Raw genomic sequence first — 13,998 nt, forward strand, 5'->3', positions numbered from 1 at the left:
ATTTCCAGTTATTCTATTTTCATTTTACTTTTACTTCTTTAGTTTTCTTCCATGTACCTTGCATTATATTTGGTTTTATTATATACAACGTCCAAATAACTGAAGTAATATTCTCTTTCTATTTTGGTATTATATACCGAACCAAATGTTTTTCTTCTTTGTTTTGTACTGTGATTATATCTAAGACTGAGGTCTCACTCACTAAGGAGGATGGCTGGCGATTATTCCGATCAAGCAGAGAGAGTCAGCAGTTTTCTTCTTAAATAAAAAAGAAATAATAAAGCTGAAGTGGTTAATTTTTTTTAATGTAAAATTTGCTATTTTATGTAAACTGCCCAGAGTTGCTGTCTGAGTGAGATGGGCGGTGAATAAATTTGATATATAAATATAAATAAATAAAATGATGCCATAACACTTGGAAAAGTATATTCAACATGGGTTTAGAATGAGTGGTAATCTAATTCATTACTATCCAAACACAGAGCAATTGAACAAATAAAACATGCTTCCTTTCATGCAATGCAAAATTAATTTGAGTGAGGTAAATAACTTGAAGATTGCTCTTAATTTTACTTGTTTAAATTACCAGTGTTCCAGGTAGCCAAAGTCTTGCATGATGTTCTCAAGCATCATGATTAATTCTCAGGCATCAAAGAACTATTTGGCAAAAAGAGCACTTAAAACTGGCATTGGTGGAACTCTTTAAATAAACTTACATTACTTTCTTGAATGCATAGATATTTGCCAACTTGTATTTTGGACATAAGCCATTTAAATGTGCAATGAATCAAGTTTGGAAAGAATTTTCTAGTCCAATCAGCTGAGGAAAACAAATCCAATTCCCTTTCAGAATTTCCCATATAAGATAGTTCTACAAAAATCTAGGCTACTTATTCTCTTAGACTACAGTTTTCTTATTTAGGGAAACTGCCTCTGGCACTTTTCATATTTGTTTCTCACTGCCCCCAGCTGTGTGGCCATTTTACTGCCCCCAGCTGTGTGGCCATTTTAGTGGTTCATGAGAAAGGGATGGAATCATCTCTTTTAATTTTATATTTTAAATAGGCAGAGTGGAGGCAGCAACCTTAGGGAGAAAGAAGAATCATGCATATTGCCTTGAGGAATACATTCTTATTACAATCTGCTTTTCAGATTGGTTCTTTTTATTTACAAGCATCAGATTTCACAAATAGAATATTGTATTAAAAATCAACAAATTCACAGTGTACTTGATCACTATCCTTTATAATAATATGGTAATAAACCATATTATTGCTTATTTTCTATTGTTTATATCTTCATAAAGAGTGAAAATAGGAAGCAGATATTAAGCAACTTTTAAGTTTTCTGCAATTCACAGTCTAAAATATGTCGATGCTGATTTGAACATAGATCTTTTTATTTATTCTCAACCTGTTAATGCTTTTAATAATATTCAAGAAATTCTGTTTCCATTCTCTAAATGGAAAAGTGTAATGAACATTCATTGGAAAATATATTTCCCAAAACATTAAACAAATATGCATTAACACAACAGGGGCATCATTCAAGCAGAGCTGCTACAGATAAACAGCATTAATTTCCAAGTCCACCAAAATAAATGGAAGTTGAATTGTAACTGTGGTTAGGGTGCTGCATCTTTATATGCATATAAATAATTTTGACCTCAACAAGGGCATAAAGCAAATGTTGCAGCAAATAATTCATCCATTTTTAATTACAAATTAAAGACTGCTAGATGAAAGATTATGTATTCCAATGTGTTTCATTGCTTCAGGGTGGCTTAACTGATTTACCATTATATACAGATTTGTATAACTAAGGCAACCTGTCCCAATCTAGTGTGCTTCAGATATGTTGGATTACAATTTCCCTAGCCAAAGTATTTTGTTACCTCGATCCCCATACATAGACCACTGAAGAACACAACATGGTGACACAATATACTGTTCCTGTCTGTATCATTCAAATGACCTCAATATTCATCCTACTGCATTCATTCTCATTCTTCTTGGGGGGATTCAGTGCAGCTCAATGGTTTGATGTATAAGCTTTGCATGATGTCAGATCTATGTAGAATTTGAGGTTTGCATGAGAGAAGTCCATGCATTTGTTGTTATTTCTTAGTAATAATCTCAGGGCAATCAGGACTGAGACCGTGCCATGCAAAGTAAGATTTTAATCCTTAACTGTGTGCTGCATTTCTGCTGAAATTTGCTATTTGCCATGGGAAGGTATTGGCATTAAATTGGAGCAGTGATTTTTCCTGGGACTATGACCAAGAGAGGCCCAAGTGTGCTACTGTCCATCCCTTCATTCTACAGTTCCACTCCCAATTTCTTCTCCTATCGCAGTGGTTGCTGTTAACAACAGATGTGTTAAAGGTGATCAAGCATTTCACATATTGCCTAATTTGATAATGATTATAGAACCTACATTTATTTTCCATTTAGAGCACAGGTAGCTGCTGTGGGAGTTCAACCCCTTTGCAAATTGAGACCTAACAGAAAGTAAACTAATGTCTTTTCACTGAAGACATTAATCTGAAACAGGTAGCACTCAAAAATATTTCAAGAGATTTTTAAAAATCCTAGTGCTTCAAAGTGCCATATATTGCAGACTGAACACTAGAAAAGGGTGGTGTCCTTGGATCAGAAAGGCTACCTTTAGAAAATATCTATACATCATTTGGTGCTAATAAATAATGATTTATTTTCTGGTGAAAGGTCATTTGGATTAGCCCACTGAAAATGTCTTTGTAATGTCATAAAAAACTTGAGATTTTAAAATACTTTTTTTATTCATCACTCAGGTCAACAGTCATACAACTGCACAATGAACTACAATGCCTCTTTTTATTCAGCCCTGTTACCATAAATTATATCTCATTGTAATCAGATCTTAATTTCATTCTGATTTCAGCAACAACAAACTATGCTGGGGAAGCTAGATAATTTCAAAAACTATATTGCAGGTTTTAGGGTTTTATTTCTCATCTTCCATCCAATTATAAAGTATACTGAACAAATTATATAAATTCTGGACACTAAATTGTAAAAATATATTGTCCTTTTCATTAGCCAATTATTTGGATAAGGTGAGAGGTCAGGAATACAACTGCCAAGTAAGATCAAATTTAGAGAAACCACAAATAAAAAAGAAAAGCACGGGGGGTGGGGGGAAGGAATTCACAGAGAAGTAACATAAATACTTTGATAGCATTCTCATATTCCATTAGTTAAGGATGTTTCCAAACAGGTGATTCCTAGTATTATGAATTAAGACAATGGGATTATTTTACAGTATATTTCCCTCCATAATATATGTTTCTGATTTGAAAAAACGAATGAAATGATGGGGAAAATGGGTGGATTCTGAAAGGAATATGGTAGTATCTGTCTTCCCCTTGCAAAATTCCATGAACAAAGTAGGACAATTGGACAATAAAAACCTCTTCTGGAATTATCTCAACATTGCCCTTGGAGTGGATCTGATAGATTCAATACATGACTCAGTTAAAAATATATTTCATGTGGGAAATTGTAGGTATTCATTCTTAAACTCTCAAAAAATTGCAAATATGCATATCCTCTCTTAGGTTGTAGAACAACTTACAACATTACAGCCATCACTTGAAGAGTTCTCACCAAGTCCTTATCTCATATGTATACTTTTCTTATTGCTTTGAGGTGTCTAGAATTCACCACAAAAGTTGAATTCAGAACTTTATTTTCATGCAGCTTAGTACAAACATTGACTTGATTAGAATGTTGAATGAATGAATGTATTTGGATACCTAATGATCATAACTTTTTGTGTATATTTCAAAAGTACAAAGAGGTGGAATATAATATAAAATGCATGCTTGTATTATCTTTATTTTTCACATAAAGACTATCTTTATTCTTTATTCTGTTCACTATATGTATCCTTCTATTTCATTTTTTGATAGCTAATCAAAAGGGGACAAAAGGAAAAGATAGCTAAAAGAGCTGAAGAATGCGAACCGCAGCAATCAGCTAGAGCTGTTAAACAGAACAAGCTATAGAAAACAGCTATCATAATTGCATGGATGGCACTAATGAATGAGGACAGTTGTTGCTTTCACCCCTTGAGAAGGTATTGAAAACATCAGACAAGAATAAAACATATGAGGTCTGAACAAAGTGTAAGAATTAATACTTATTGTGAGAATCAACACAGATACCATGACATATACAGTAAAACAGATGGAAACATTGTATTGGAAATACACCGAGATTGACCTACAAACAGTCCTTTGGCATTTCCTATTCACCTTTGTCTACTTCATCAGCAGATAAAACCCTTCTTCTTCTCTGTCTTCTTCTTTCTCCCCTTTTGATAGGTACAGTATATTGTGTGCTTGTGGGTGTGTGTGTGATGTTTTAGTACATTTTCTAATAAAGTAGTTAGAAAGCGATCTATCCTGTTACATGGGGCCTCAGCAAATTCATGCTCTGACACTGCACACAAGATCCTTAAAAAAACTAGACAAACAAGTTAACAGAGCTAAAACACCAAATAAGCTGGATCACAGCGCAACTGTTACCCACAGACATACACGGAACCATTACCTCGGTCAGATGAGGGTTGGGGTTGAATCCACACTGGTTGCACACCTTGTTGTGACACTGTGTACAGGTATTGAAGTTTGGCTGGTTAGGAGAGGAGGTGAGATCTGTCGTCTTGCATATAGGACAGAGAGTGCTACTGGGAAGGGGGGCGATTTGTGGGACCGAATAAGGTGAGGTAGGCGTGCTGCCTCGCTCCGGTGACACAGATGGTGAACGTCCACCCACTTGGAGAGTCCTCCTTGGCCCATCCAAGTGTTGGGGAGCCTGCCCATGGCTCCCTTTCTCTCTTGGGCTTTCACTGCCTGGAGCAGTTCTTGTCAGGGATGGGGAAGTTGCCCTCTGTCCAAAAGAGTGGTCCGATTGTTCTGGTCTTCTTGGTGTGCTGAAACACATTAAAAGGCATATCCAATAAACTGGACTGAAGGGATAACAACCCAAACTCCGACCAAAAAGACTGGAAAAAAAGAATCTGAATCGTCCTAAGAGTTGCAGTTAATTACCGCAAACAGATGTTCAGACACAAGGATTGCATTGTTTTATTTATTTTTAATACGCCCCATAATAAGGAGTTATTCTAAGAAGCAGTTATAGCTCACCACACCTAGAACATATTTCATGTCAGACTAGCTAAAACCTGTCCCTTTTTCTGCAGTCTCCAGACTCAGAAAGAGGGAGATATATATGTAAACTGAGAGCCAACAGAAATCAGGCACCCTCTAACAAATCAAGCAAGTTCCCATTACTGGAAAAGGTTATCTGATCATTTGCGGCGCCATTTCATGTCACAGCACAGCCATTCTCAGCCTAATACTGCTGATTCTTGGGTACAAATTAACTGAAGCAAGGGGAGATAATCCAACGATGACATTACATTTTAAAAAACCAGCTTCTCTATAAAAAAAGGACACTTCCAGAGCTGCTTGTTCGTTTTTCTAAATTTAAAAAGAAGTTAACAGACTGCAGGAACCTCTCTCTTTAATTATTTATTTATATCCTTTACATCTTGCCCAGTTTCATAAATTTCAGGCAGCTTACATTAAAAATGCCTAAATACCATTAGCAAACCCTAAAAACACTCAATTTAAAAACAACGGGCAGAATTAAAAAGTGTCAACATGACGGACACCTCAGGCCCCCGATGCCCAACTCTAAAAATCTGAGGGCCCTACAGACTCCAAACCTCCAAGCTTTGGGGTAAAGTGTTCCAGAGGGGCCGAAAAAGGGCTTCTTCTGAGTCCCCACTCCTCACATTACTCCAAACGTTATTTTCCAGGTTGATTGCACAAGGCAGGCAAATTTTGTTTGGAGAAGTGGGCCTGGCACATAGCCTAGACCCAAGGTGTATAGGAGCTTACAGGTCAAAGCCCATACTTTGAATTGTACTTGGTGCCTTCAATAGAAACGTAACACTCTGAAAAGGCTCTCACTCCTAGCACACAGGCTGCTACATTTCACACCAGCTGAAGTTCCCCGGTGGACTTCAAAGGCAGACCTAAGTTAGATTTTGTGTGTGTGTGTGTGCGCCTTTGAGTCAGTGTTGACTCTTGGCAACTGCCTGGACTAGTCCCTGAAGTTTTCTTGGCAAGGTTTTTCAGAAGTGGTTTGCCATTGCCTCCTTCCTAGGGCTGAGAGAGTGTGACTGGCCCAAGGTCACCCAGCTGGCTTTGTGCCTAAGGTGGGACTAGAAACCACAGTCTCCCGGTTTCTAGCCTGATGCCTTAACCACTGCACCAGACTGGCTCTTAAGTAAGAGTACAGTACAGGAATCCAACCTGGAGGGAATAAGGGCATGGGTATACTTGAATATACATACATGCTGTCATTAATTCTTGCTTAACCATTTGGAGAATATTCCCAAATATCTAAATTCAGGACAGGATCAAATATTGTCCTTTTGGAATTCAAGCTCTGTGACGTTCACTAAAATATTATAGTGCTACTTCATGTTCTGTTGTGGATATGTTAATAAATATATCAATTGGAAACAGAAAATCCTATCTTGCTTATTCAGTACTCAGCCTTTATATCAAATGTGTGTTTTCTGAATTCCTGTGTAAGTAGAGCTATGTTAAAAAGAATAAAAAATAAATTGAGAACATGTTATAAATGAATATTTTACCACAATTAGCTTTGAACATACCTTCCATAATCCCATCACTGGATTATGCAAGTGAACTAGATTCCTTCCAGTTGCAGTTGTGGCAAGGCTACTATTCCATTAAGTTCAACTCCCTAGTTACATTGATAGCACCTTAACATGAGTTGACTAGATCATGTGAGTATTTCCCACTACTGGCTTTGACTGAGGGAAGCAGGACAGAAGTGGGTTGTGTTCATGTGAATGGAACAGCTCTTGATAAGGTAAAACTTTTTGCCATATAAATACACTATGTGGGCTATAAATTTATACTAACCATACTGCAGTAGTAATGTTTGAACCAGGTCTGATATCTGATATCTGATATCTGATATCCACCCCCATCCTTCCAAATGAGCAGTTAATAAAAAGGAAAAAGAAACAAAAATAATACTTTTCCAACATGCTTTAATGCTAGAATGACATTCAGGAAAGAAAGGGTAAAAAAACAAACCCTGCAGATGTAATAAAATTTAGGGCTACCTGATCTCAGCTACAAAATCCAGAGAGGCACTAGATGGCAGCAATGAGCTACAGAAAACACTAATTTTTGCTGCCATCTAGTGATGCTCTGGATTTTGCAGCCCTGATTGGGTAGCCCTAATAATATTGTCAAATTGATCACTCAGCTGACAAGCAATACAAAATGGTTTACATTATTGTTTTATTTGTTTAAATGCCTCACATGAGATGAGTCTCAAAGTACATGTCGGCATGTGCATGCATATACACAGAAGAACCATTCTCTCCTCTCCTCTCTCTCTCACACACACACATCTTTGCTGCTGCAAGACATGAAACTGATAAAGCCATTTTGCAAAATGTATTTCATTAATATTATGTCCAGTTATATCATAAAAGCATGATAAACTCATCTCTGTCACACACATTCAAAAGTGGCAGGAATTTGCCAGTGGCTTGTAGTTTCTGCCAGATATATTGGTGGTAAAACAGGCAAATGTGTACTACATGTTCCAGAGTATAAGTAGCTTGCCTCAGTAAGTTATGCCCAGGTAGGAAATCATCTTATTTAGCAGATATGTAGACCTCCCCCCCGCACAACAAAAAATAATGATTAATGTCTGAAGGCACCAAAATATTCCTAGCCCTCAGGCAGAGATTTGGAGCAAACAAGGCCAAGATCTTTCAGAATGCTTAAAGCCCAATAAATTAAAGCCCAATAAATCTTTAGAATACATCAATGACACAGCTTCTCACTGTTCAATTAGATTTTCTCAATATATTCCTGCTGTTCTGTTCATATAATTTCTGGTAGTTATCAGATTTGACTGAAATAAATTCAGAACTGAACAGAAAAACAGTAGCTCCATGCTGAATTCTCCCTGCTCTTCAGTAATATGGAAGATTACTTATCCAAGAAGATCCTGAAATCTATAACCTGTGCATTTCCCCATCACTTTTCAAAGTAATTAATGACAGAGCAAATGTACAGGGTGATGTCATAAGCCTACATGGTACAAGAATTCCCAATTTTCATTAGGAGTTCTGTGTTTCTTAGAATGTGTATTTCAACGTTTTTATTAAACAAAATAATGTATTAAGTCTAAGTTGATCAACTAAACTAATACTTATTACATTTTATTCCCTTCTCTACTCTGTTTTTTTTTTAAACTAATGAAGTATTGAGCTGATTTCAAATAACTAAAAATTTAATTCTGATATGAAAGCGACAGCTAGTGGCTCTTGCACTCCATTATATTGTTTCTGTTTACATGAGTAATTACAAGCACAGTGAAAATGTTTTCCTTTATGAGAAGCAATTTTACACTGCAGTAAACAGTTGCTTATTATATATTCTACGTAACATATTTTGCACAAAACACAAAAGCATAAATAATTTTGAGAGAGAACCTGTGGTTTTTAACAAGAGTTCGTAACTGGGAAAAATATTACATTTTGAAACTTCCTTGAATCAAACTTAAGTGATAATTACATAAAATACATGAATGTGAGCCATCCTCATTCAGTAAAACTGTTCCCAGCTATAAACATTAATGCCAAGGGGCTGGAAATAGTTTATTTTTTAGACGTGCCAAGACTTCCATTATTACGTTCTCTTAGAAAGGGATAGTATGTTACACAATTTTTAAAATTATTTTTTTTTCTTAATAACTGAAAATGTATTTCACCTCATGGTGAAATATGTATTTCACACCTTTCATACACTGGGCATTCAAAGTAAAGTTGCTAAATCAGATTCTCAGCTGAGTGAACCTACAGCAGAAAAACTCTGGCAGGAGATTTGTATCAGAGATTATAATAGCAGGAGGCTTTACATCCATTTAGCTTTGGCTATTATGTGAAGACATACCAACTAAATAAAGAGAAGAGTGTTAATCAATGGTAGATATAGAATTGATTTATGCAAGGAGTTTGTCATCTATTCTATCAAGGTTCTAGCAGCACAATTACCATATCATTATTCACAAAAACTCCGTGTCTTCTTAGCCCACTTTTTATTGACTTACCTTCCAGCCATCATCTAATTCTGTGATGCAAAGCATTCTCTTGATAGCAATTTGCTGAAAAATATGAACTCTGCCTATGTCACACCAAACAATAAAAAATACAACCTGAAGGAAGGCAGGAAGGCATAAAGAAAGGCATAAGACTCTGTAGAATATAATCTTCATTGCTAAAAATGAAGATCCAGTTGTTGGATCTGGGGTCCAAGCTTTTCAGATTTGCCCATGAAATGAGAAGTATGATGACTTCCAGCAAGTCAACTTCTTTCAAATCTGACCTACTTCATAGGGGTGCTGTTGGGGGGATAAAATGAAAGGAGTTCCCATGTAAGCCCATTCGAAAGCTTGGAGAAAACATGAGCTATATATTTAAACAATAAATAAATAAGACAAATCCAAGATCTACATGTATATATTTCTTCAAATGAATAAAGATGACAAACTTTCCCATGGAAAGAAATTTCTTCTCCTTGAAAAGTGATGGTCACATGGTTTCTAAACCAGGAGGCATTATTCATTACTATTAATACTTCATCTTTATTGCTCTTCCTTCAATCATTCTCTCAGTTACCCTTGTTCAAATCAAGATCTATAGACAGAGAGCATTGCTTTTCTATCATTTTCTCAAAAAATGGGCTGTTGGCTTCTGCTGCCACTGAGTCACCTGCATCAATGACAGGAGAGCCATTCTGCATCTGCTAGCTCCGGAGCTTTAAAACTCTCTCTGTAGAAATGTGCAGTGATACGGCCATCTTTCTCTTCCTCAGTGTAACAGCAAAAATACACAAGCTACTACAGGAAAATCCATTTTGTTCTCACTTTTTCCCCTGGAAGAGCTGCTGCTCCTTGCTCGCACTGATCCTGTTTTTACAAATCGCTTGGTTAAGTTCAGTGGTATGCATTTTTCATACCACTAGAATCAGAATGTGTATGTGTGTATATTCAAGTTGTATTTCAGTTTGAAAGTGGTATTTCCAAAACAGGTTTCTGAAATGACAAAATGCGTATAAAAGCTGCAGTGAAAAATTTATATAAAATAATTTGCTTTTGAAAAGTATATTTCCAGATTTATATATATGAAAAAATATATTAAAAAACCAGTAAGTATGTTTTTCAGATAACTCTGATGTCTTCTGCTGTCAGTTCGGACCAATTTATTTATTCATTTTCTTATCAAATATACCTAACATCCATACTTGTGTGATAAAATAGAATTTATATCATTGATTCAAAATAAGTTGTTGAAAACTTAACAGTAATTAAAGGGATGGGCCTACATATGTATATTTAGATAGTGGAAAATACCATTAAATTCAAGGGAAGCTAGTTCCCACAGAAATGTACATAAACTGTAGCCTAAAGTACTTATTCTTGATTAATATTCCCCCTAGCTGTGTACTTAGCAATTACTCTGGTAATAGACTTTTCATAGTCCACCTTGAATATGAGCAAGAATATTTATTGTTATCTAGTTTGGATCATCCTATGCTTATTTATTCCAGTTGCTCTTCAAACTACTGAATCACCCCTAATAAACTACATAAAAAACATTTTAAAAGTTGATTGCTTACCTCCAGCTTGCCAAACAGCATTAAAATAGAATGTAATACTTTCTCTCCACAAGGGTATTGTTTAGATTTAATTGTATCACATCAACCACTCTAATTCTACACATCATAACAGGAGTATGGCAAAACTACATTACAACAAGAATCTTTCCTCTGGCATAATTCTATTACTACAAGAGTTTATATTGGTTTTTTAAAATGTGCATTATATAAAAATTGGGAAGCATCTTGTGAGGAAGCCAGGCTGCTCAAAGATCTGGGTTTAGTAGAAATTTGCTAGGAAGCAAACCGAACAATCATTATGAGAAGATAGTCTTTATAGACTTCTCTGGAGGGAGTAAAAGTTGTAGTTGAAATACAACCCAGAAGACACAGGCTTGAAGAACTTGGGATGCTCTGGGAATGCTCTAGTTTACTTGTGTGGCTCGAAATAAGTGGTTTTAGTAAGTGCAGGTGGACAGAGGAAGGGAGGCTAGGGGTCTTCTATAACCTGATTCTGAAGGACCAACGTGTAGTGCCTTGAGATGACAGCAAAGCTATTGGTGCTTTGGCTCACAAAAAAAGGAAAGCCATCTATGGCCTGTAAAAGTCATCCATAAAGAAGATCAAACTTTGCTTTGCCTGGGATTCAAATCCAGGATGGAGAAAGTATTCTAACTCATCTCCCCCTCCCTGCTGGACCTTGCCCCTAGAATGTCCTCCAAGACACTCCTACTTCCAAGTCCTACCTCCTCAGCATTCTTCTTACTTTGCTGAAGTGATAGGAACAGCTCTTCCTTCTCAGCTGCTCTTCTGCAATTGCAAACATTCTCAGAACTTCCTCTCTCATAGTGATCTACATATCCTAGACCAGGAAGCTTTGTCTGGAAAATTAAAGAGTCATTTGGGGGAAAGTATTTCAGGAATTTAAAGGGCGAAATCTCCCAAACCAAGGCCATATAAAAAGAGGGCTCAATTTTTTGCCCTCCCCTAATCTGTGGGATTCTGAGGGCTGCTGGAGAATGTTAGCAGTCTGGATTCAGCTTCCAGATTCTTCTTCTTGCACCTACTCTTGGAGTACTGCTCCCCATCATGTCAGCTCAATAAAGAGGGAAAGTGAGAAGAGGTAAAACTGCTCTTTCCTCTTGCATATCCTTTCTGCTGCTCAAGCTGCTAGAGTTGCGTGAAAGGTAAGCAATGGGAAAAGGTTAATGGAGAGGGCCTTTGAGGATTTAATTTATGGTAAAAGCATTAGTCTAAGCCCTTAGAAAACTGGGCAAAAATATAAACCTTCTTCCTGAGTTTTTAGATAATCTCAAATAAATTCCAAATTAAATAAAGTTAAGGGCACGTTTGTAAGATTTGTGCATTGTTAGCAGACGCTAACAAGGCAGATCTAGGCATTTTAAAGGGTCTGTTACACATTAATATGACATTTTCCACATGCCGGTCTGCCAACATCAGATGCTGGCTCACATTTCTAGGCACATCACAGATCACAGATTTCAAATGTGCTTAGAATAATACAAAAGGAATATAAATTCACAGTGATATATTGCCACTGGTTTACCATTTAATAACAAAAATAATTCAAACTCTTAAGAACAAATATGAAGTTTCTAGATGCCTGGATGATTAGGTATCTGGGATATCTTCCAGTCCTAATTATATGTATCTAGTTATAGGCATAAACAGATGTAAAAAAATATGGAAGCAAAAAAAGAATATATTAGTTAATTACTAATTGCTTGATTTCAAGGCTTACTAGAAAACAAAATAAACGTTAAGGATAGGCTGTACCAACTTCCGTGCCAACACAATGTGGCAACCCATGATATTCCACTAGTATTCAGCAGATAAAACTCTGAAATGTTATCAAATATACTTGTGCAAATGTTTGTGACTAAACATAAATAATTCAGTGACTACACAATCAATAGGAAAATGAATCAATTGACTATAAATGGAACCTGTATAGAGTTTTGATATTTTCTAATCCAAAAGATAAGGGATTAACCAAAATTAAGATAAACTGAAAAATCATCCAGGTTGGCGAAACTGATGCTCTTAGCAAGACACAATTTGGAGTCTATTTGAATTAGAACTCAACATTATGAAGACCTGTCAGTTTCTAATTCTTAGCATAATAATAATTTTCTATTGGATCTCGAGTCTAATGTTTGTCTTCAGAGAAGCAGATATTTTAACCAAGGTTCATTTTTGTACAGAGGAAACTAATATTTAACTCAATGTATTTGATACCCAATCACATGAAATTTAATATTGACTATATGCAAGGTATTTGCTTAAGCACTTTAAACAGATTATGTCAAGAAGATGCTTACTATAAAGTTTGAAAATTTAATTATCCAAATCAAACTTTTGTAAAAACTTGAAGAGCATTATCTATTAGCTCCATTTATCCACTTGCTGAAAGTTGCTAGCTCATTCTTCAATGAAAGGAAAAGAAAACAGTTCGTATTCAGCAACCACCAGAACCTCCAGTAAAATGAGTAATGCAGGGAAGAGGAAGAGCTCAATGCACAGACAGAGAATTCACAATTCTCCACATCTCTTTCCTTCACTGTTGTGCTACTAGTTACTGACTGAACAGAACAGGATTCCCACCCTACAATCACAAAGATATACCTAGAAGTAGGGTTCAATTCTGGTTTGTCAAATGCTGTTTGTCTAGTTTGTCAAATGCTGTTTTATCAGGAGAACCAAACCCATTAAAATACATCAGAATTAGCGGTACAATTAGTTTAGTATTAAACTACTAAAACAGAATGGATTTAAAAAAACATCTAGAGCAGAATAATATAGAACAATTAGTAGAAGCAGTGCAATAATAAAAAATGAAGTGTGTCAGAGTAAATTTTACTATTTTTTCAATATTTATTTTTTATTTATTTAATCCAACTTGTACTCTGCCTGACTCCTAACAACTCTGAGTAGTTCAAAAGAAAATATAAAAATGATACAATAATAAAAACAAACCAACAACAGAAGAACAAACCCCATGAAACAAAGATGTCAAAACTGGGAAGCAAAAACACTCATATACCTCAGAAGGGGCTACACCCATCCTAGACAAAGGCCTGGGTGAAGAGCCAGATTTTCAACCTCCAAGAGACCAGTATCGTAACACCAGGATCTTTGGGGGAACCTCATTCCAGAGGATAGACACTATGATAAACAAGGCAAGTTTCTGGGATCCCAATAGATAGCAT

General features: G+C 36.0%; 1 protein-coding gene across 1 annotated transcript in view; it reads right to left on the minus strand.

The window, feature by feature from the left end:
- The window catches only part of BSN (bassoon presynaptic cytomatrix protein), a 215,656-nt gene that overhangs the window by 184,754 nt on the left and 16,904 nt on the right, over window positions 1-13,998 (minus strand). The window contains exon 2 of the mRNA XM_063292864.1: window positions 4,596-4,977. Within this exon, the coding sequence (XP_063148934.1) occupies window positions 4,596-4,977 (382 nt within the window). The remainder of the gene's footprint in view (window positions 1-4,595; window positions 4,978-13,998) is intronic.

This window comes from Candoia aspera, chromosome 2, assembly GCF_035149785.1.
Source record: "Candoia aspera isolate rCanAsp1 chromosome 2, rCanAsp1.hap2, whole genome shotgun sequence".
NCBI classification, from domain to species: Eukaryota; Metazoa; Chordata; class Lepidosauria; order Squamata; family Boidae; genus Candoia; species Candoia aspera.